We start from the raw sequence: 23883 nt of genomic DNA, 5'->3' as shown, positions 1-23883 counted from the left end.
TGTCTTTTGTTTTTTGTTTTTTTTAGAATTATTTTTTTATTTTTTTTTAATATTGAACTGGTTGAAAATTTAGCTTTGTACTTTTTTTCTTTAAAACACGTGATTGCTACAATGTTTCTCCATATGATTTTTTTTCTTTGTTTTTTTTCCAGAATTGTCTTTGTCAATTTTAGTTTTTTTCATATTGAGTTGGTTGATAATTTAACTTTGTAGTTTTTTTCTTGAAAAAAAAATATGGATTGCTACAGTGTTTCCTCACATGATTTTTTTTCTTGCTACAATGTTTCCTCACATGTTTTTTTATTGATTTGTTTTCCAAAATTATCTTTGTCAAATTTATTTTTTTCATACTGAGCTGGTTAAAAATTTAACTTTGTAATTTTTTTTCTTTAAAACACCGTTGATTGCTAAAGCATTTCCCCACATGATTTTTTTGTTATAATTTTTTAAAAAAATTATCTTTATCGAATTTATTGTTTTTAGTATTTAGTTGGTTGAAAATTACAACTGTAGATTTTCTCATGAAACACTATAAATTGCTACAGTGTTTTCCTGCATAGTTTTTTTTCCTTTCGTTTTTTTATGATTTTTTTTTCAAAATTATCTTTATTGATTTTATTTTTTTAATATTGAGTTGGTTTAGAATTACAATTATATATTTCCTCACAAAACATTATATATTGCTATAGTGTTTCTCTACATGATTTTTTTTCCTTTTGTTTTTTTATAATTTTTTTTTTAAATTATCTTTGTCTATTTTGTTTTTTTAATATTAAACTGGTTAAAAATTTAGCTCTGTAGTTTAATTTTTCTTGAAAATATTGTGGATTGCAATAGTGTTTTTCCATATAATTGTTTTTACAAATCCATGACAACGCACAAGTATGCCATAAACTCGCAACAACGTGCGGGCATAGCAACTAGTATTATCTATTCCCTGTTAAATATGAAAAATTAAATTAAAAAATAATATTAGACATTTATATTATTTCATTCGTAAACCATGGGTTCCTAATTAATTAATATCCTCTTCTAACATGTAGGATCTCTTTCAATAATTTTTTAATTTTGCTTCATCCTTCTATTTATTTTTTCTCCTTTTTGCATAATATCCCATTATTATTTTTTTATTCTCTACCATGCTTGATCCTTTGTCCTCTCTTCTTTTTATTTCACTCCCTAAATTTTTTTTTTATTATTAGTATTATCATCATCATAGCAAGAACTAAATTAAATACCAAAAACTAAATTGGACCAAAAATATAATTTTTAGAAATATATAAAAAAATCAAGGGTCAAAAAACAAGTTATGACAGCTACTCATTCTTTACAATAGTTATGACACAAGGTCATTGAAAAATTTATTTTCTTTTGACTTTGTATAGTAAGTTTTCAACAAAAAAGAAAAGAAAAATAGCACCCAATTTTTTTCTTCAAAATGAAACAATTTCATCGAAAAGTAACTACCCTCAAAATAAGATAAAAAGCAAAACAAGTCTTATAAAAAGACGACTAACCTTAAAAAAATAGAAAATATATATCATCGAAAGGTGACTAACCTCGAAACAATTAAAAAATCAAAGTAAGTCTCATCAAAAGATAATTATCCTCAAAACAATAAGAGAGGCGACTAACCTTAAAACAATAATTAAAAAAAGTAGTCTAATAGGGAGGCGACTAACCTCTTTATCAAATAATTAAATAAATTGTCTTATTAAAATGTGACTTTCCTTGTATCAATTAATCAATATAAATAGTCTCATTAAAATGTGATTGTCCTCGTAATCAAATAATCAAACATTGTTTCATTAAGAGACAATGATCTCTATTAGGGGTGAGTAAAAAAACTAAAAAACCGATTAAACTGAGAAAACCAGAAAAAAAATAACCGAAAAAACCGAATCGTGAAAAAAATTGATTAGTTCTTAAAAGTGTATTTTTATTAAGGTTTTATATTATCATTTTGCACTTGAAATATCAATAACTCCTTAACTAAGAGCATGTTTTATAATAACAAGTCTGATAATATAAGATACCTTTAAATTATGGTAAATATTCATTTTAAATGCAGACCTATCACATAAATTAAAGGATTGATTGATGAGTTTAACCACTGAAAATAAGAAGATAAAGAGATGGCTAAGCTTAGAAAAGAGATTCTGATTGAATTCAAATTGGAACACCATTCGGTTATTGGATCATAACTAGAGCTGTAAAACTTGGATTTAGGTGTGATTTATATGGATAGAAAACTAAGACATAGGCCTAAAACTTTCATAAAGAGTCCAAGATTCAAAACGACTGTTTTCAAGTTCAAATTGTAGCAACAACAGAGAAGTCAGAATCTGTCCTGTAGCTCAGGCACTATTCAGTGTTCAGCCCATATCTCGAGTTCTAGAAGTACAAATGACCTCATTTTTATTTTGTTGGAAAGCTGAGACAATTCCCCAGAACTTTCATGAGGACTATCTGTTCAAATTCTAATGTTAGCAATGACACTTTCTGTAGACAGGAAGATAAGGTTGATTACCAAGTCAAGAGGTGGCCACCCACTCAATAATTAGTCATCAAATCAATAGTTTCAAATTTTGGCCTATAAAAAGAGGCATTTGCCATGCATTTAGGCATCTGGGTTTTCATATCAAGATCATATTCTTGCTCTCTCTCTTTATATTTTTGCAATACTTAAGTTTTGTTTATATTAATCTCTTGTTTATACTTTTCATTTCCTTTCCTTTACTTAGTTAACTTATATCTTATTTATGTTCTTATCTTGTTTATTTATGTTTCTCTCTTTCATTATGTTTAGCTAAGCTTATCATGTCAAGGTGAAAAAGTTACACTAATGGTGTAAGAATAAGTATAGTATAAACTCAACATGGACTTTAATATTTGATACTAACATGTTTTGTATTTGTTATCTTGTTCATTTTTAATACTTTGCTTGTTAAATGGTTAATCTAGATTTATGTTGTATAACCCTTGGTACAACAAATACTTTGTATTTTCATAGCCCAATCATATGGTATAACCGACACCCATGCTATGAAAGGAACTTGATTTGTTGTTAACATAAGTTATAATCATGAATACCTGACAACATTTACAAGTATTAGTATTATTCGAATAAGATAACTAATGTAATCATGTTAACAATTTATAATTCGATTGGAACCTTCTTTGTGTGTGGTTTCCAGTTGAGTAATAAAAAGAGTTTATACTATACTTGTTTGAAATATCATTAGTGGATCCTCTAACCTACATAATTATTTTATCCTTGTTTAATCCTTATATCAATATCACATCTCAAAGCTCTCTTCAACTTCTTTTATGTTATTATCTATTTTTTTATTTTTTTATTTGTAGTTTATATAGTTAAACTTCCTGTAATTCCAATGAAAGGCAATTTCATAGTTATGTCATTCCAATGAATATTGGTTGGTGTCTGGGTGTTTAGTAATTTCTCTAGGAGAATTTTATTTTAATGTTAATTTTTAATTTACCATATTAAAATGGACTTAAGCCTGCGCCTCTAACTCCTAGGTCCATTATAACCCCGGGCTCAACAAAGCCCTTAAAAGTCCATGTTCTGAACCTGTTCCTGATTTCTATCGGAGACCATCATCATCATAAACATTAAAAAAAATTCGAAGTTCCTATAAGATTTTGTAGTACAGTATCGGTCGTTAGGGTTTGCTGTTTTCTATCGCTACAATTTCCAGTATAAGGTAAGCTTATTGTTATCTCTATAGCATTAGAAATTTGATTTGGAGCAAAACCCAAGAGATTATTTCATCGGTAAGCAATTCTTCATTCCTCATTCGAATTTTAATCTCTGATAGGTTTGGTTTCACAGAGTCATAAAATCAAAGATGGATGATTACCAGGAGGAAATGGAAAGATTTGGGATGGAGAATGACTTCGAAGACGGCCGATTTATAAATGGAGAGTTCTACTTTAAAAAACAGAAAGAAAAACGAAAGCAGTCCAAAGACGATGTTCTTTATGGTATCTTTGCGGATTATGACTCCGATGATGATTATGTTTCCTCTTCGCGAAAGAGGAGAAAAGACTCCCGAAAAGCTGACCTCACCAAGCCTGTCAATTTTGTCTCCACAGGTAATGCAGAGATAGATGTCTTACTGATAATTTAATGACTTGTAATGCTTGTTGGTGAAAATTATGTGTTTATGAAAGTTGTTTGTTTGTTTGCTTGCAGGCACTGTTATGCCTAACCAAGAAATTGATAAGAATTTGAGAGACAAGAACAGTGATGTTATGTTTGCTGCTGCTGATGATAACAGACCTGGAATAGGGTCTGGTTTTAATACTGGGTTAGGGTTTAATTCAGGACTTGGTGATTTTAATGGGGTTAAAAAGAGTGAGGATTTTGAGGATGATGGTCGTGACGAGGCTGAAGATAACTTTTTGCCAACAGAGTTTGGGAGAAGGATAAAGGAGGGGGCAGAAAGGAGAGAGCAGGAGAGAATGGAGAAGAAAGCTAAAGGAGTGGGGAAAAACAAGGAAATGAAAGATGGGGATGTTGGGGTGTTTGAGAAGCATACAGTAAAAGGAATTGGGATGAAGTTGTTAGAGAAAATGGGTTATAAGGGAGGTGGATTGGGGAAGAACCAGCAAGGAATTGTAGCCCCAATTGAAGCAAAGATGAGGCCAAAAAATATGGGAATGGGGTTCAATGATTTTAAAGAAACATCAGCTAAGTTGCCTCAATTTGAGGAGAAGGAAACTGTGAGCCAAAGCCAGGGTCAGATGGTGGGGAGAATGAAGGAGAAGCTATGGTTGAAGGGTAAGAAGAAGCAGAAGCAGGAGAAGTATATAACAGCAGATGAATTGTTGGCAAAGAAGGAAGAACAAGGTTTTGAGGTTTTTCAGAAGGTGATTGATATGCGAGGGCCGCAGGTGAGGGTGCTGACAAATCTGGAGAATCTGAATGCAGAAGATAAGGCGAAGGAGAATGATGTTCCGATGCCAGAGCTTCAGCATAATGTGAGGTTGATCGTGGATTTGGCAGAGCTTGATATACAGAAGATTGACAGAGATCTGAGGAATGAAAGGGAGACTGCTATGAGTTTGCAGCAGGAGAAGGAGAAGTTGGAAACAGAGGCAGCACGCCAGAAGAAGCAATTGGATAATGTGGAGGAGATCATGGGTGTGCTGAGCCATATTGAGGAACAGAAGTCTTCAGGAACTTTGACCTTGGATTCACTAGCAAAGTATTTTACAGACGTAAAGCGGAAATTTGCGGAAGATTATAAGCTTTGCAACTTGTCTTGCATTGCTTGTTCATATGCTTTACCTTTGTTTATCAGAGTATTTCAGGGCTGGGATCCTCTTAGAAATCCATTGCATGGATTAGAAGTAGTAGAATTATGGAAGAATGTGCTGCAAGGTGAGGAAAGTAGTGATATATGGGATGAAGCTGCACCTTATGCACAGTTAGTAACAGAAGTAGTTTTGCCTGCTGTAAGAATATCTGGGATTAATACTTGGGAGCCTAGGGACCCTGAACCCATGCTTAGATTTTTGGAGTCTTGGGAGAATTTGTTGCCTTCAGCAGTTGTTCAGAGCATCTTGGATAATATAGTTATGCCAAAATTATCTAGTGCTGTGGACTCATGGGACCCTCGTCGGGAAACCGTTCCCATACATGTTTGGGTACATCCATGGCTGCTGCAGTTGGGATTGAAATTGGAGGGCTTGTACCAGATGATACGAATGAAGTTAAGTATGGTTCTTGATGCGTGGCACCCTAGTGACGCATCTGCTTACACCATCTTATCACCTTGGAAAACTGTGTTTGATGCAGCCAGTTGGGAAAATCTTATGCGCAGATTTATAGTTCCCAAGTTGCAGGTTGCATTGCAGGAGTTCCAAATAAACCCGGCTAATCAGAAGCTTGATCAGTTCTATTGGGTTATGTCATGGGCTTCAGCTATTCCAATTCATCTCATGGTTGACTTGATGGAGAGGTTTTTCTTTTCGAAATGGCTGCAGGTTTTGTATCACTGGCTCTGTTCAAATCCTAACTTACAAGAGGTTCATAAATGGTACATTGGTTGGAAGGGACTTCTTCCACAAGAGCTTCAGGCACATGAAAATATTCGTTATCAGTTTACTCTTGGACTCAACATGATTGATCGGGCTATTGAAGGTATGGAAGTGGTCCAACCTGGTCTGAGGGAGAACCTCAGTTATATTAGGGCACAGGAGCAGAGGCAGTTTGAGGCCCAGCAAAGAGCTGCAATGCATTCTCAGTATCAAACTGCCGCTGGCATGGGTAGCACAACGCAAATGGGTGGTTTTGGTGGTGGTGCAGTTGAGATGACTTTGAAAGAGGTTGTTGAGGCCCATGCACAACATCACAGCTTGCTCTTTAAGCCAAAACCTGGCAGGATGCATGATGGTCACCAGATATATGGGTATGGTAACATGAGCATATATGTCGATTCAATACATGAAAGGTTATATGTCCAGAAGGAGGAAGATTGGTTACTGACAAACCTTGATAATTTGCTTGAGATGCATAATAATTCTCTTAAAAAGAGACGGTGAGTAGTAGAGCCTCGATGATGTGTTAGGATGTGGGGGTTAACGCCGGACTGGGAAGCCATTCCTTAAGTTCATAGGTTGTATGTTTTATGCATAAAGGCATTGAAGAGGTTAGCTATTTCTTATTCTTTGAGCTTGTCAGTGACTGAGATGGCTTTGTTGTAAGAAATTATATCATTTTTTCCTGACATTATTGTGATGCAATACTGCTTAACTTATCTTAACTGTTGCATTTTCATGTTAGCTGGTCTTGTAAATATTTTGTGCCATGATATTCTTAATGATAATAGGTCTTTTCTATTCACTTAGCTTGCAGCGGATGTTCTTTGTTTCTTTGCTTTTTAAGCCTCTCTTACTTTTTCCCATGGATTTCTTTATCATTCTTTTATCTCTGTTTTTTTTTTCTATGTTGTTTTGGGGATTGGCATTTTTTGTTTTTATCTATAATCCTGAATTTATGCAAATTTGGGTTAATAGATGTAAAGATGGAAGATATTGTTCTTGTATAGTAACTTTTTTGACTCATTTGTGAGTTTGAAGTGTGTTGTGGTTTGAACAAATATTTTGAAGCTTAGAGCTTGAGAAAATTATTTAGAGAGGAAATTCTGCTGTTTGAGCTGTCATGTTTTCCTAAACCGGAAAGGAGGACCCTTTAGTAGCAGTTGGAATATTTAACAGTCTAGGTCTCGTGTTAACATACTTGGTAATGCGAGCTTTTCCAGAATCTTTTTTCTGCTCTATTTTTACTGTCTTGCTTATGTTTTTGTACTTGTGTTTTTATAAACTAGATAGAATAGAATGCAGAATTCTCATTTGAATATAAAAGAAGATATTTCACTGGTGCCTGAATTGGGATTCAGCTCTACCATGAAACATGGATGAAGTATATATGAAAGCTTCATCTGATGGGCTACTGTTGTGTCACTGGAATAAAAGAGAGGGAATAAGGAGCATCCATTGCTTTGTTCTCTATAAGGTACTCTGTTCTTGTCTCGGTGCACGAGCCTTGGACAGTTTTAAGGGAGATGATATGGACTAAGTAACTTCCAATGATGTCATAAAACATGCCGATATATTATCTGGTTTTGTTGTTGTCTCTCCTCTCTGATGATACTCTCTCCCTTGAGGTTATAACTGCTTTTCATTATTTACTTCGATTATTGGTTATTTGTTGTGGACTTGGTGTGCAACTTGAGATATGTTTAAATTTGACTGATGAATGTTTTAGAATGCATGTAGTTCTACTCTCTAGAGTTTTTGATGAGGAATGGGCAGTTGAAGAGACGATGCAGGAATTTGATGACAGGGTTTCCAATGCAGTATGTGTGGAAGTGGAAGGAGCGAAGGGGTTTTGAAGCTCCAAAGATTTATTCGTGAAGCTCCACGAGGGAAATTCCAAGTTTAAATCACTTGAATCATCCATGTTCGGTTTTTGTATTCCTATGCTGGTTCTCCTGGCCTTTCTCTAATTTGGTTTCAGATTCTTTTTTCGTACATATACTTGCGCAGGTGCCGGCTTCAGATTGACTTTACTGAGCTCATATCAGACTTCTGGGTGTATTAGTGACCAGTTCAACGAACACCTTTTTTTTGTAATCATGGCTCTAAGATCAAAATAGATACGTAAATAGAAGAATCCTTTTACATGGCATATTAGAACTGGAAAAGCAACAGATTCCGGAGGCTGCTTTTGGGGCGGGCGGGGCGGGGCGGGGCGGGCGGGCGGGCTTGTTTTCAGCAAAGCTGTGCACCTTGGTAGGCAAATAAAAAAACTCGTTGCAAATCCAAAATAAAGGGCTACACCTTACTCTATAAAAATACACGGGAAGCCCTTTTTTTTCTCTAAAACATTTTGGTATGCCAGTTCGCTTGCGTTCTGTAGAACATTAGAAGCCAATTCTCTTGAGCTGCTTTCTTAGATCACATTTCAATTTCTAGCGTTACACTTAATATAGATCCAGTTATAATCTTAGCAGCTTTGAGCTGATTCTGTAACTTAAAAAAGAGTTCATGTTCTTCCTCTTCTGGTGTAAAAAATAAAATAGAAGTAGAGCTATATCTCCCTCTTTATATAGCTAAATTGTCCCACGAGATTCCAAAAGAAAAGAGATAGTCGGCCTTCTTTCTTATTAATTTAGATTTTCTACCTTCTATTTTTATATATTTTTCTTTTCTAATTCAAGCAGTTACGTCTACCAATTAGAAATAAGGGTGTATTGAAATTTCATAATTTCTTATTTACCGAAATGGAGTAGTTTTCATTTCATTTCCCATAACAGAAACTTGTGCCATATAAGCGCTGAAAATGACATGCAGATTAAAAAATCAGAAAGATTAATATGGATTTTGATTAATATGGATTTTTCATGACATGTAGATTAAAAAATCAGAAAGATTAATATGGATTTTGATTAATATGGATTTTTCATGACGGAAAATAAAGTCTTTGGTTGTTTAGTGCATCTTCAATATGCACCTGAGGAGGGTGCTAGTTGTTAATGTTGTCTCATTTTGTAGTGATGATGTCACAAAATATCAATGCAATTTAGGAGCTTAAGTGTTGTTTTTTTAAAAAAGAAAAAGTACGATGATATTTTAGAGAAAAATTCTGAAAATATATATACTATAAAATATTGAGAATAAAGAGATTGTCCACCTTGCATCTAAAGGGTTCACGGGGTATTTATATCCCATGAATCTTATTCTTTTATGAAGAGAAGGGGTTGAGGTGTTATTTTGCTCTGATAGCATTTAGCGAGAGATAAACATCTCTTACACATCATTAATGAGAGATAAACATCTCTTACACATTATTATTATTGATGAAAATATGGTAGGTCCTTAAAAGGATTTTTATACACTTAGAGGTGTTGAAAGATGAACATTTTTTACCTCAACATTTTATGTTAATGATGATAACAATAAACAAATGAAGTTTTATAACCTAATAAGAGGCATAAAAAGATTGTCAGTTCTATCTATTTGGGCTTAGCACGTTACTAAGTCTAGACATGTTGGGTTTAACAGCTCACCAAACTCACATATACTTGGGCTCAATACGTAGCCAAGCCCAGGTATGTTAAGTTATCACCCTGCCTTTACCCCTTTCAACCATGGGCTTATTGAGCAAATAGATCATGTATGAAATACGTTGATACATTAGTAGTCTCTAAGTCTTTATGTATTAAATATACAAAGATCTAAAAGGTTTGATTTTAGTGAGAGTTGTTTTTTACTTGAGAGTTGTTTCTCTTACCAATAAGAGATTTTTTACCTTCTCATGAGATTTGTCTGCCTCACGTAAAACTGTTAGGATTCTTTGTGGCTAGGTTGCTTGTTCTTATTGAAAGAGATGGCTAGGTAGCCTCTTTTGTAACATCCCCAACATTTGGGTACAAATTTTTTTATAATAAATCTACAAACAATGTAATTTTTTTTCATTACTTGAAAAAATGTTTAATTACTTTATTTGGAAACTCAATTGGTCAACCGGATATATCAGGACCTTACTCTTAAGTTTTGATTAGTATCTATCTTAGGTATTACGCCAAATTAACAATATTTTTATTAAAATTTTAGCAGAGTTTCCTTTGTATTTTAAGCATTTCAAGTGTGAACATCAATAAAAAAAATAATAAAAAAAGAAACTTGATAACCGCATGTTCATGCGAAACCCATCAATCTATTCCTATTCCTGATCCAATCATCGTGGATCTCAATATAATTAATCCACAATACCACTAAAAACTATTAATCTTCACATTATCAATAATGTTACTAAACCATAGTGATGATTATAATAAAATCTACATTAACAATATACAAGTTAAATTAGTTGTATTATTTCTACACAAAATGCAATGTCATGCATAACATACATTTACAACTTTAGTTTTACGAGTTTCGGGTAATTAGTTACATAATAAAATAAAATATCTATAATTACAACCCTAAAAGTTAGATTATACATCATGCTAGTCCATATTTCCTAGATCTAAATCAAGGTAGCAACTATTAGCTATTCTTGACGAGCATGTGAATTACTTGTAACAAAATAAATGTCATTATTTAAGTCTCAAGTTAAAGTTTATCAGAACATTAAGGAATTTCATTTATACAATATTTTAAACTATTCTTATGATCATTTTAAACTTCTCATTACATTTACTCATTCATTCCCCAAACAATCTCATAAGGTTCACTACAAAATTAATAATTTAGGTATCCCCGTATGAAAACCAACAATTCAATATTTTTTCATGACCATCAATTACTCAAATAACCCATCCTGGTTACTAAGTAATCCGATATTACCATTCGGAAGCCAATAATCCGGTATTTCTTAATGAATATCAATCAATTCAGTCAACCCATTTTGGTTGCCAATTAACCCGGCGTTTCCATTCGGAAGCCAATAATTTAGTATTCCTTAATGAATACCGATCAATTTGGTTAACCCATCTTGGTTACCAGTCAATCTGGCATTACCATTTAGAAACCAATAATTCGGTATTCCTTAACGAATACCAATCAATCTAGTTAACCCATCTTGGTTGCAAATCAATACGGTGTTCCCATTCGAAAGCCAATAATCTGGTATTCTTTAATGAATACCAATCAATCCGGTCAACCCATCTTGGTTGTAAATCAATTCAACGTTCCCATTTGAAAGCCAATAATTTAGTATTTCTTAATGAATACCAATCAATCCGGTCAATCCATTTTGGTTGCTAATCAATCCTTACTTCATGTGTGTGTGAGTGAGTGTGTGTGTATATATCTTTCTATATCTATTAACAATATCACAATCCATTTTTTTTTGTAGATCAACTAATTTTACACGTAAAAGTAGCAAAAAAAATAAAATTAAAGAAGAAATTCTACAAGGTACTGAGTACCTACCTGCAGTCTGACTATGAGCGGCTCCACCAGCATGTTAAATCACCCCAACAATCTCCCCTGTATTGACATGTTTTTCAATTAATCATTATTTTCACATAAAAACACACTCCTTATTCATTGTAGCATTCATTATAATTATATTCGAGTTTTTCATCCATAGTTTTGAATCATTAAATACACAAGAAAATCAACTTAATTACAAAAAATTTCATGATTCCTTCAACTCTTACCAACTTTACACAATTCCATGAAATTGCAAAAATTACAATTTCTCTAAAATTTTGCAATTTCATCCTTGTAGGCCCCAACCATTCAATTACTCAATATTTTATCATTTCATTACTTCAACTCAATCAAAATCAATATTCACATAACTTATAGCCCAATGAATCAATACACATATTTATAGCACAATGAATGGACAATATCATAAATGCATAATTTCCTATTTAATTCTTTCTATGGTCGGCCCCTATAGGCTTCATAACTATAGATGAACTCTTTGTTCTTGAGGACATTGTTCCGGAGGAAACAATGGTAAGAGTCAATACACCTATAAAAATGAAAGTTGGGGGAAACTGTTCTTTTTTGGCTAGGGGTCAGACAAATCTGACTCTTTCTAAAGTAATTGCGGGTGCTATTGCCCGTTTCAAGAGAAAAAAAGTCTTTATCCCTGTGGAGACTGGTATGTTATCCTTATTTATGGAGGCTACTATGATGAAAATTCCTTTACCCCCTCCCCAATCTCGATTATATAGGTTGTAGATGTTGGGACCTATACCTAGGGTATTTTTGAGGGAGCTGAATAAAGGTTTGAAGATGCTTTTGCTGCCTTTATCATTAGTCAAGCTCTATTTACTTTCCTCGCCCTAATTGAGGAGGAGAGGGAGGCCATGGAAGCTTTCATTGGTAGGAAGTCTGGCTTGGGGGAGACTGGACTTGAGGTGGTGAGGTAGTCATAGAGAATTCTCACTAACCTTTTAGATATTTTGATGATGTCTAATGGGAACTACAACCACTATTTATCTTTGACTGGACAAATGGCTTTCAATATAAGAAAATTTTTTATCTGACTCCTTTATTTTTATGGTTTATTATTGTTGTTTTTAACAATTTTTTTGATAAACTTTTACGACGTATGTCAATTCAAAGAGGCATTGAATATCTGAAAGAAACTAGATGAGGGATGTCATCGCCAAGCACATGACAAACCAGACTACCTTTTAAAGGCTAAGAGATGAGAAGGTTGTCATGGAGGTAAAATTTGCAGCCTTAAATGCAACCTTTGGGAAGTAGAAAGAAGATATAAAAGGTGTTGTCCTTCAACTTAGCTTTATTGAAAATCAGCTTTCTTTGGCTTACAAGGAAGAAAACACCCTAAAGTAGAGGATGATGGAGTTAAAGGCATCTAAAGATGCTCTGCGGGTTGAGCTCTAAGCTGCTAGATATGAAGTGCAAAGCTCTTATACGAGATTGGAAGCTTAGAGGAACTCTCTCTCATCTGAGATTAAAGGCTTGAAAGAACTCTCCTAAAGAGTTTTAAGAGGTTTTTGGAGGGTTTGCAACTTTATCTGAGATGGTTGGGGATAAAATATTCCTTGCCAAGTCCAACTTGTACTTCTTTAACTAGTCAAGAGGAATGCTGATGGACTTCAATGCTACCTTTTATAGAGTCTCAGTGCCTAATTTTATTGACGTGTTTCTTGTTAGGGTTGCAGTTGCCTACCATAAGGAATACCTTGTTGAAGAGCCAATCCTATAAATCTAAGCTTCAACCCCAAACTCCTTTAGCCATGTAAACAACCTCGGTCATATGGGGTTTATTCTTGTAATGTTTCTCATTTTATGAATATTCTTCTATTTCATTTCTATATTAATTTGTATATTTTGTAGTAAAAATCATACTTATAAGAATCTTTAAAAGTTTGTATAAGTCTAACACTAATACTTGAAAAAATATTTAGAAGGAGATGCTCTAGATATATTATGTTGGTCCAACACCTATATTTGGAAAAAATCTTGAAAGTATTTCTATTCAAGTCTGGGCAATATTTGAACTTTCTAAACTTAGTAGGATTTGCCCTTGCCTAGAAATGAAAAGAAATCCAGGTTGCATTTATATCTTTACTTGTTTGAATAAATTCTAAATGGATCATTAAGATGCCTCTAGGATCACATGGAGATTGGTGCTATTGCAATGTAGAGATGAATTCAAATCTTTTAGGGAGTTATGGGGTTGTCGTCATATAGAGATTGTGTCAATCTCATCCTTAGAAAGTGTGAAATCATACTAAAAAGACCATGTCAACCACTTCTAATATAAATTTTACAATCGCACTAGGGTGACAAAGTTGATTCCTTCCAAGGTAAACTGTGCAATCGCACTAGGAAGATTAAATCCATCCTATTCTTGGAAGGTTGTGAGGTTGTGGCCCTTAAATATTATATGGAGAAAATAGAAATATTGTTATTTTGAACAAGTTGATTCATATACAAGAAACTTACAATCTTAGCCAATGACTATGGTATATTTTTATTTCCTTTTGAGGTATAATCAAATCGATGACTTGGATATCCAATTTATGTTGAGATCCTGGTCCTAATTTTAAGTGAGGAGAAATTGAAGTTTCTCCACTAGGTGTCTTTTAAGTAAATGATTCCATTTTCATTGGACAGTTGCCAAAGGGACTTCACATGTTTTTTGATTTGTACCACCACTCCATTTGAACTCGTTGAAGGCTTTCAAGCTCTCGAGGTTTCTATAATGTTCATGAGTCGATAAAAAGTATAGCCTAAATTTGCCTATCTCACCACGTCCTCGAGCAAATAAGAGAAATCATTTCGACTTAGAGCAACAAACATGCTGCATAGCCTTATGAATTTCTTGAACGAGATCATAAAAATGCTCACCATTCTTATGGTTAAGTGATGTTATAGCTTTGCAGAGCTTTTATTGGCTGATATACTGGTGCAAAAACAAGATACAAATTTAACAGTGAGGTCATTAACAACCATGTTAGAGGCTAGTTCTAGGTTATTTTACTAGCTCGTTGGGCTTGACTATTCCTTTGAATGGCTAGCACTACCTTAATGAGATGTCAAACATGATTGAAGGGTTGATAATGTTCTGATAGAATAGTCGTGTCATGATTGTCTATCATTGATAGTGATTAAAAATGTCAAAAACCACCACTAGAAGGACAGTTGATGACTTTTTTATTAGGTTTTAATAGACGGTTATATGTTGGATAATCGGTTAGTTTCTTGATTCTAACAATCTGATCCATTCTTCTTAGCCAAGATGGCTTGACTATTCTAGCCTGATAAGCCAAGATGGTAGGTGATGTTATAACCTAATTTGCTTTTAATTTAATTTTACAGGGATTAAAATTTAAAATTAAAAGATTAGAGATTTATTTCGATGAAAAATGTGATTTGTTAACTTGTGGGAAAACTGGAACTACAGTGCATTTTCGTCATTTTCTCTTTATCATCAAGATAATGATGGTTATTATTTTTTTCAAATTTGATTCTTAATCAAATTTCAATTTTTTTTAAAATGAATTTATTTGAGACTTTGTTTCTCATATGCTATAGAACTTTTATATTATAAATACAAATTCTGATACATAAAAAAATAATAATAAGAGGAGACATTATCATAAAACCTAATAGAGCACACGACACAATATAAAAAACCTAAACCTATTTTTTATCTAGTGTGTCAGCTCCCCCCTACAAGCTACAACTCTCTATCATTGGGAAAGAGCGAAAAAAGACTAGAGCCCATCTTTTTTCTCTCCTAGCCACCAGCCACCAGCAAAGGAAACTAGTGACCAAGCCTCCCTCAGCCAACTACCAACAACAACAAAGAAGCAGCACCCGAAGACCCAACAGTTCCAATCGCATATAGCTTCAAAACAGAGAATAGTTTTCCTTAGAACTCAGCTGCAGCAACAACCTCTTCTCTTCGGTCCAACACTTAAAGCAACACCAATATTGCAGTGCAGCAATAGCAGTAGCCAAATCTGTCCTCTCAGAGCAACAATAACAGTGGTAGCACGGAAGTCAGACACTTTCTCGGCCTCCATTGAAGCAACGTCTGGAAGTTCTTACTCGCGCGAGCAACCCTGTCTCCACCGTGAATAGCAAGTTGGATTCTCAACCTATGACCAACATCTCCATTCCCTTTCCATAATGACGAGGAGCAACATAAACCAAAAAGGAAAAAAGGAGAGAAAATAGAGACAAAAAAAGGAGATCAGGGAGAAAGGTGAAAAAACAGAAGAACAAAGGGAAGGTTGAGATGTTTGCCCAACCATCGGTCTCTAACGTCATCTGGTCATCTCCCTCGACTTTGCTTCCAGCAGCAGCACGCCCAGGTAAGCTTCCTTCCCTGCTTGCTAAAATAATTAACATGTTATTGTTGCATGCATGCGTGCAATAGTGGTTAGCCGGGTCACTGGCTTGGGCCAGTGACCAGGCTGGGCTGCAGGATCTAGCCTAACCCGCAAGACTAGGCTTGCGGGTAAGCTAGACCCAGCCCCTAAAAAAAAATAAAAATAAAAAATAAAAAATAGTTTTTTTTAATCCAAATTTTATGGGTTTACTCACTGACAAGAATACTATACTTTTTGGGTTACGTAATATTTACCAACGTCTAAGTTGAAAATATTTGTAGTCAAGTATTTACTGACGCTAGAGTCAGGAATATCCTAGGCAGGCTATGAAAAACATAAAACTACAAACTCTTAGCAATTTAAGACAAAACTAGTAATGCAACCTGCCTTAGATAGGACGCTAAAGATGTGATAATATCTTTGTTTTCGCGTAACCAATCCTGTACCATAGAATCTCTGTTGACCAGTTAGGGTTTCTAGTGACCATAATACTAGGTGACGACTCTTTAAACTAGACATTTTCCCCCAAAGAACAAGATGCTAGATATTTATTCCTTTTCAAACAAGAAACTTTTAATCTATCGCCGCGATATTCGAGTGTGATAAGTGACTTGTGCTTGCAAAAATCTTTTTTGATAGCTTTGAGGACTCTCCAATATTTATGTAAATATTATTTTTTAAAAAATATAATAATATTTTAAAGATAAAAACTTTAAAAATATACATGCTAAAAAAATATTATAAATAAAAAGGTTATTACCATATAACTGACATTTAACTAGTATAAAATATAGTGTAACAATCTCAGGTGCAACTATATAGCACATATTCATAGCAATTAGAAGAGGTAAATCAGTTGCTCATGGAACAATTAGTGTAACTAATATGGATAGCTTTGGTTGGAGGCAAATTGACTCGTCAATGATTAGTTTTCCCCTAAAAGACTAGGGATTATGGAGCAATCTATAACTGCTTGATTTTAGCTAAACAACCAAGCACATTTTTTTTTTGAAGGTGGTAATATTTAAAGAAGATATTATTAGTTTTATTTTTCATTTTTGTCTTCATCATATTGATGTCGACATGTGATAGATTAAGCTTCCGATAGAAAGATATGTTTTCAACAGCACTAGTTTCCTGAATATGATTTTGTATGGATGGGTGATCTCTACCATCTCCTGTGATCGATGGTGGAAGCTCTATTTATGGTCAAATTAAGCTCTCATGTTAAGCGTTTAATAATAATGGTGGAAGCTCTATTTATGGTCAAATTAAGCTGTCATGTTAAGCGTTTAATAATAAGAATTGATTGGGAACATCTTCTTGAATAGAGGTACCAATATGGCCTTAAGCCAGTTGATACGTCTCAGGTCGGTATCAGTATTAGAAGGTGGAAGCTCATGAGGAACTAGTTTAACATGCGTATTTCCAATTGAGTTAGTTGATCTATTGTAAGGAAGGGTTGTTGATCCCGAATAACCCACCTGAGTATGAGCATCAGAAACCATGAAGTTGTCTTTTTTCCATAGTATTGTTCTTAGTAGCGCGCGTCCCTTCTTTGGTTAGTTGTCTTATAGGGATTCTTACTAGAAACTACATTTGAGTCCCAATTTATATGTTAGACTCGGTAGCCATCAACGACATTTAATGCATCAAGTACTGTTTAGCGTTGGGAGAGCTGTCGACGCCTGTTTAGTTGGGTTCTAACTAATCTGGTCATTTTTGGACGGTGCTGGGAAAGAAATATGACTAGATAAATGCTTTTCTTCCATTTCATCTGATCTGGTGTTTGTTTGGTTCCTTTTCTAATGATTAAGTCGTATGTTAAGATGCCATGCTGTTGTGTGGGGATTGGGTTCTCATCTAATCCAATAGAAATGCCTTTGTAAGACACCCATGGTGTTCTGCTCTCTTTTATCTTTAGTTATTGTGTCGACTGTTCTTCTATATGGAATCAACTGAGTTCATGCTTCATTTCTTTGAAAAAAAGCTTCTGAACAGCCCCTTCTCAGGTCTGGTTTAGATGTGGGTTTTCACTTATCCTGTTAGGTTTTCATGTAAACAGGTGCTGGATTTTAAATTCTCTTAAAGCTTTCTTTATGAATTTGAACATATTTCCTTCTGTATTATCTGGATTGCATTTTTTTTTTCTTTTGAAAGGACTGTTGAGCTAGCCTTTCGATCATCTACTGTCTAGATTGGTTTCTGGTTTCGTCCCTTTTCATTTCCTTTCAAATAGGTGCTTGATTCTATTGTTTGCTTCTGTATTGCATTATGAGTTTAGAATTATGGGCTTACTGTTTTTTTGTTTTCTCTTCTTTAGTTGAGGTCTATGGTTGTGGGTTCTTACTCCTGCACTTTGCTTGCGCTGGAAAGCCTTCTCAGACTTTGGTTCATGGCAGGTACCATTTGACTCTCTATCTGATTCCGGTGAACTTCATTGCATTGTCCCAATGTTTTTTCTTATCATTTTTGTTGCAGCAATTTACATTTAGTTCTTTTGTTTTTCTGTGGGTTGGTATACGCTTGATTCTGCTTGCCTTTTTTTGTTTGTTATGATATCTGGTTGATGTTTTCAATTCATTATTGTGTTGTACTGGCCTTTCACGCTTGGTTAGGATATTGAAGTGTCTTGGTCACTCCTCTTTGTTGCTCTTGAATATATGATATATCTTTGCTTCTGCGTATCTGTTTTTGTGTTCTCTCTTCATGTCATGAATCTTTCAGACTCCCTTGGCTCTTTTTAAGGACTTGCAATCTTCATGGACATAAAGGAAAGAAAGAGAAGCTTCTTAATCACATTTTTTATAGTATAGATAGTTTCTTGGAATTGTTTTGTCATTGGTTAGCTTTCTTGCTTTGCTTGCCTCTTGATTTCCTGTTATGTGATTGCTGTGCGGGGAGGTGGTGTCTTTGCTTTTTCCTTGCAGTCTTTGGCATTGGTTATATCTTGACTCTCTTACTGTCATTTTTCCTTGCCTTTAGGTGCAATACAAATCGTGGGCTTCATGGGAGCATTTGGAGCATATAAATTAGTCCCAATTGTTCCGTCGTTTGCTTTGCACTTATCCTTTTCTTCTTCTTCTTCTTTTTTTTTTTTAATTTTTCTTAGCATGTTTTATATTTTTTTGTTTTAAGCATGTGAATTTCGATTCTTATGTGATAGAAATTAATTTGCCAATGCAGTTCATTTTATTTGTTTTTAGTTTCTTTGATTTTGTATTCCTATTTCATTTGTTTAAAACATTTCCTAGAATTAGTAAAAAAATGTAATTTTATTTTTCAATTTATACAAGTTGTGCAGCAAGTGCATTTCTTAGAGGAATGAGATGAGTTTAATCAAGAGATGATTAAAAACGATGAGGCTCGATATAAACTTGGTCCAAAAAAGAAAAAAAAAATACAACCTTAGCATTGGGTAAGAAACACTATCTTCATTGTTTTGGTCTTTTAACATGTTTTTCCGTATGTGTTTCTTTGTGACTCTCTGGTATCTGTCCTTTGTCTCTATGTTGCTTCCCTTTTTATTTCTATTTTTCCTCGCATGCTTTTCTGCTTATGAGTATTCAAAGGCTTAAATTGGCTCATGTTTTAGCATGGTTTGGCCTGAAGGATTCTGTTGAATGTGTTTGCTGTTGTTGCAAACAACCTTTTCCAGGTTTGTCTTTGGTCACCTGTTTTTTTTTATTGCCACGTTGGTTATTGGTTTTTTTCCTCTGGAAATATAAATTATGTTTGCCTTTTCTGCTTTTCATCGGTTACTATTGCTCTTTGCCTTTTCTACTCTCCATCAGTTACCATTTTCCTTTCCATTTTAGCTTTGTTGCTTCAATCGCAATTTGTTTAGTGGTTCTCACCTTTATTGGTGTTCACTTGCACTAACTTCTTGGTTTGCTTGAATAAATCTTTTCCTCCTTGCTTTACTTGCAGAGCTATTTTCCCTGCCCTTTTCACTTGCTTTTTACTCTTTGTCCAGATTTTCTTGCAGACGACTGCTCGCTTTTTAGGTTGTCCAGCCCCTCCCCTTGTAGCATCAAAGATTCAATGTGCCCAAACATTTCTCCTTAAGGTTTAAAGGTTCTTTCTTCTTCTTCGTCATCATCTTCTTCTTCTTTTATATATTTTTGTCTAATGCACTCTGCACTGTATCTTTATACTGCTGTTTGAAACAGATTGAGAAGTGCAACCTCAAAAAACTTCATCAACTATGTTAATGAGACATGAGCATTAGGGTGCGCAAGGATTTTAATCATGACATTATAAGCTCATAAGTTATGGTATGCAGTGATAGCGTTTGCCACCCTGTGATGTGCAGTTACTTCTGTGTAAACACATGAAAGAAATAGAGCAGCTTTATTTTTTCCTTCAGAACCAGTTTCCCGTGATGGTTATTTATCTAAGCTGGAAGTTTGGAAACTAGTAGTGTAATTTCTTGCATTATGTCATTTGGTGCCCTTCATTTCATAGCAAGGTGTCGGAGAGAACTGTACATGTGTTATCGAACTCAATTTTTTAGCTTTGTCATATGGGGATTAGATAGATTTGCACATTTTCTGATACTTTGATTCTTTGCACTCTTGAATCTTTGGCATACAAGGTTTTTAAGATTGTTTGTTCCAACCTAAGTCAGCCTCATGCCCTGCTCCAGCAATTCTGAACTTCTCATTTTCCCATATGTTTAGAAGTATTTGCTTAATGGGGCCAAGTTTTTTCGTTGGCTGACAAGACAAATATGTCATTAACTCCAAACCCAGTTTAGAACGACCCAAATTGATAGAGAGGTTGAGCTACTTTTTTCAGGCATTTTTTTGTCTGAATTATTTAATTTCTTTTTTGCTTGGTATCAATATGTATATATAAATAAAAAGTGAATTTTTGTTTCTCATATCCTTGTGCTCTAAAAGACACAAGAAAAGGAGCGCAAGAAACGTTTATGTTCTTGAGATGTCCTTGGCCATGATCTGAAACTCTTTATGCCTACCTGCACCATACTGCTCATTGCCAAAGGCTACAACACCTCATGCCTGGATAAATAGAGAGCCTGTCTCTCCTCTCTAAGTACATTGGTGGGCTTTGCCGCCTCTTGTCTTATCGTGCAGCATACTTATCAATTGATAACTTGATTTGAGGATTTATCCGATTAAGGAGTTGGGTTTAGAATTTTATGAATTAACTTGGAAAAATTAAAAAATATATTTAAAATTTTAATAATTTATATGAAAAAATTAAAAAATAATCTATGTTAATATAGACTATATATATTGTAAATAATAAAGTTTAAAAGAATATTTTAAAAAGTTTTTTATTTCACATTGAAAAGATATTATGTTATCTTTTTAAATTGAAGTATTTAAATCAAATTTTTTTTATCCCACATTAAAAAAATATAATTTTTTTTTTATGAACATAGAGTATATATATATATATATATATATATATATATATATATATATATATATATATATATATGAAAGGACTTTAAATTCTATATTAAAAAAAATAACTTCTTTCTTATGAACATAGAGTTTATATATTAAAGAGCTTCAAATCCCGTATCAAAAATGTATTATATTATCTTTTTAATTTGAAGTATTTAAACAAAAATTTTTTTTATCCAACATTAAAAAAACAAAAAACTTAACTTTTTTCTTATGAACATAGAGTATATATACGAAAGAGTTTCAAATCCTACATTGAAAAAATAATTTTTTTCTTAGAAATACAGAGTATATATACTAAAAGGTTTCAAATCCCATATTGAAAAAATAAAATATTTTTCTAGTATTTATATAGTGAACTTTAAAAAGTGTTAATACTCAACTAAAAATATATATAAAAAAAAGGGTATTGGAAAATAACAATATTTGAAAAAAAAAACATCGGATCTCGTCCGGGTTCACCCTAGTCGCTCGAGTCATGGGGCGACCAGCTGGGTTGACCCGGTTTTAACGGGTTGTTGCACTGGCCGATCTTTTGTCTTACCCGGACCGGTCTAGCCATCGGGTCGATCGAGTTCCAAGTCGACCCGCCGGGCCGGGCCGGTCCGAGTTTAATAAGAGTAATGTGTAGAGCTCTCTTCTTTCCGTTTTTGTTTTTCTTTTACAATATACAAATTGCTTATTATGAGCTTAGTTTGTTGATAAGCGTAGATTCATAAATCTGTATTAATAAAGATGAAAATCTGAAATACGTACATTGGATCTACGTCGAGATTGTCTCTTAAAGATGAAGTATGATCATTAGTCGCCAAAATATAATGAGTTGGCAAAGACCCGAGAATAGATTTCTTGGTGTGAATCATCTAAAAACTAAAAGACTGATCTTCATATTTATTATAAAATTATATTTTATAATATCATCTTTAGCTTACTTTCTTTCTTTCTGTGAAATAATATGCCTTTGAAAAATCATGAAACCGAAGGATTGTTCACACGATATGATATTTAATGGTAACTGATATTATTATTTTCCTTGTAAAATTTACAATGGCTCATGAAGATTACTGTAGTTTTTTTTTTAAATGTTAATATGCTCATTGGCTTCTAATTTTTATTTTGTTAATTTTATTGTTTAATATTTGATTGGTTAAGAATTAATCTTTATAATTTTTTTGATTTACTTTTCATGGGAGTATTCTAGTGTCAGAACTTTAGTCATATGTTCATTCGAGTTTATTTCAGTTAGCTTTTTCTTTTGTCATTTTTATTAACTATTTTTTTCAATTTCATTATTTTATATTGAGTTTTTTGTTAATTAGGCTTTATAATTTGTTTTGATTTATTTTTTTATTACGTTATCCGATCTTATGACCTTGGTTATAGATTCAGCAGACTAACTTGTGTTGACTTGAAATTGTTTTTTTAATATTTTTTTAAAATCCTTGTCCTTCATTATTAGGTTGGTTGAGAATCAGACATCATAATTTTTTTTGTTTAGTTTGATTTTTTTAACCACGATTGTCTTCTTTTTTATCATTATTATTATTATCATATAATTGAATGAAACAAGCTTATTGAACTCAACTTAGATTTATAACTTGAGTTGTATTTTTTTTTACTTTTTTAAAAACACACTAACTTTACATAAACCTTCTTTTTATATTGAAAATTATTTTGATATGGCCTTCGGCGTAACGCGGCCCACCAATCTTGAAGCTAAGAGAGTTGGAGGTTGCCTTACATGCCTCTACCTTTAGCACCTCCTTCCTAACTCTCATGCATGGGTAAAAGTCTTCCTCCATAATCTCTCCAATAAATACGAATACATATATATCTTCATTGATGCAACTATATTATTTAATAGTTTTACCTATATTTACCTAGTATTTTATCCATGTTTTATATATAAAATGTTTTGATAATCTTTGTTTTATATTTTGAAGGTACTTTTGGATATAAGATTACAAAGAAGAGTAAATTGAAGATAAAATTTAGACCATATTCCAACTTGTGTCGAATATTGACAGATTTGATCTCTGATAAATGATTTATATAGAACCTGAATTGTAGAGGTCGAAATAAAGTGATTATAGTGGCATTAGAAAACTAGCATCCATACCTTTCTATACACATATGACAAAAAAAAACATAAAAAGAAAGGGTATGGAAATTACAGTCTTCAAAGACAAGTCTCGTTTTTTGCTAATTTTGACCTTCGACCATTCCGACTTGAATATCTTGAGTTAGAAAAGTCCATTTGATGTAAACTTAATTTTTTTGGATTCCTGACTCAGACCTATCAACCTACCAAATATTAGCAGAAAAGGAGCTCATATGAGAGATATGATTTTTCTAAAACAACCCATAAATTTTATCAGTAGATAAGTTTTGTGAAGAAACAAGTTCAACTTATTTAAATGTAAATTCTCTACTTTGAAAATAACTATTTTTATTTTTTAGGAGGATCAAACGGATTAGAGGGATACATGGATTAGGGTTTTCTATCAAATAAAAAGAAAGAGAGAAAGAAACAAAAAGAGGAGGCAGCCATAAAAAAAAAAAAAAACTCCACC

At 33.4% G+C, this 23883-nt stretch overlaps 1 protein-coding gene and 1 long non-coding RNA gene across 13 annotated transcripts; both read left to right on the top strand.

Moving 5' to 3' along the window:
* Positions 1–3569: 3569 nt before the first annotated feature.
* LOC133669731 (septin and tuftelin-interacting protein 1 homolog 1) lies at positions 3570–8221 on the top strand. 7 transcript variants are annotated; one of them, XR_009833966.1, is made up of 5 exons: positions 3570–3728; positions 3857–4119; positions 4220–6680; positions 7359–7546; positions 7810–8221. XR_009833966.1 is itself a non-coding variant. In XM_062089974.1 (3 exons), the coding sequence occupies exons 2-3, from the start codon at positions 3873–3875 to the stop codon at positions 6571–6573; spliced, it is 2601 nt and encodes an 866-aa protein (XP_061945958.1). In that variant the 5' UTR covers positions 3570–3728; positions 3857–3872; the 3' UTR covers positions 6574–6874. The 7 variants fall into 7 exon arrangements, 1 of the variants encoding a protein (XP_061945958.1); XR_009833963.1 differs by having other exon boundaries at positions 7359–7697; positions 7799–8221; XR_009833965.1 differs by lacking the exon at positions 7359–7546.
* An 8719-nt stretch (positions 8222–16940) lies between these two features.
* Positions 16941–20497, top strand: LOC133669616 (uncharacterized). 6 transcript variants are annotated; one of them, XR_009833922.1, is made up of 4 exons: positions 16941–17757; positions 18196–18274; positions 18858–19949; positions 20045–20497. It is a non-coding gene; the product is annotated as an uncharacterized LOC133669616 (long non-coding RNA). The 6 variants fall into 6 exon arrangements; XR_009833923.1 differs by having other exon boundaries at positions 16941–17884; XR_009833921.1 differs by having other exon boundaries at positions 16941–17937.
* The last annotated feature ends 3386 nt before the right edge of the window (positions 20498–23883 follow it).

Source organism: Populus nigra, chromosome 12 (assembly GCF_951802175.1).
Source record: "Populus nigra chromosome 12, ddPopNigr1.1, whole genome shotgun sequence".
Taxonomy (NCBI): Eukaryota; Viridiplantae; Streptophyta; class Magnoliopsida; order Malpighiales; family Salicaceae; genus Populus; species Populus nigra.
This window is presented reverse-complemented; position numbering and strand designations above follow the sequence as displayed.

Excerpts from the sequence above, each read along its gene's own strand:
- LOC133669731 (XM_062089974.1), top strand. The coding sequence starts at position 3,873 with ATGGATGATTACCAGGAGGAAATGGAAAGATTTGGGATGGAGAATGAC. Across the intron at positions 4,120-4,219 it reads TGTCAATTTTGTCTCCACAG|GCACTGTTATGCCTAACCAA; the intron begins GTAATGCAGAGA and ends GTTTGCTTGCAG.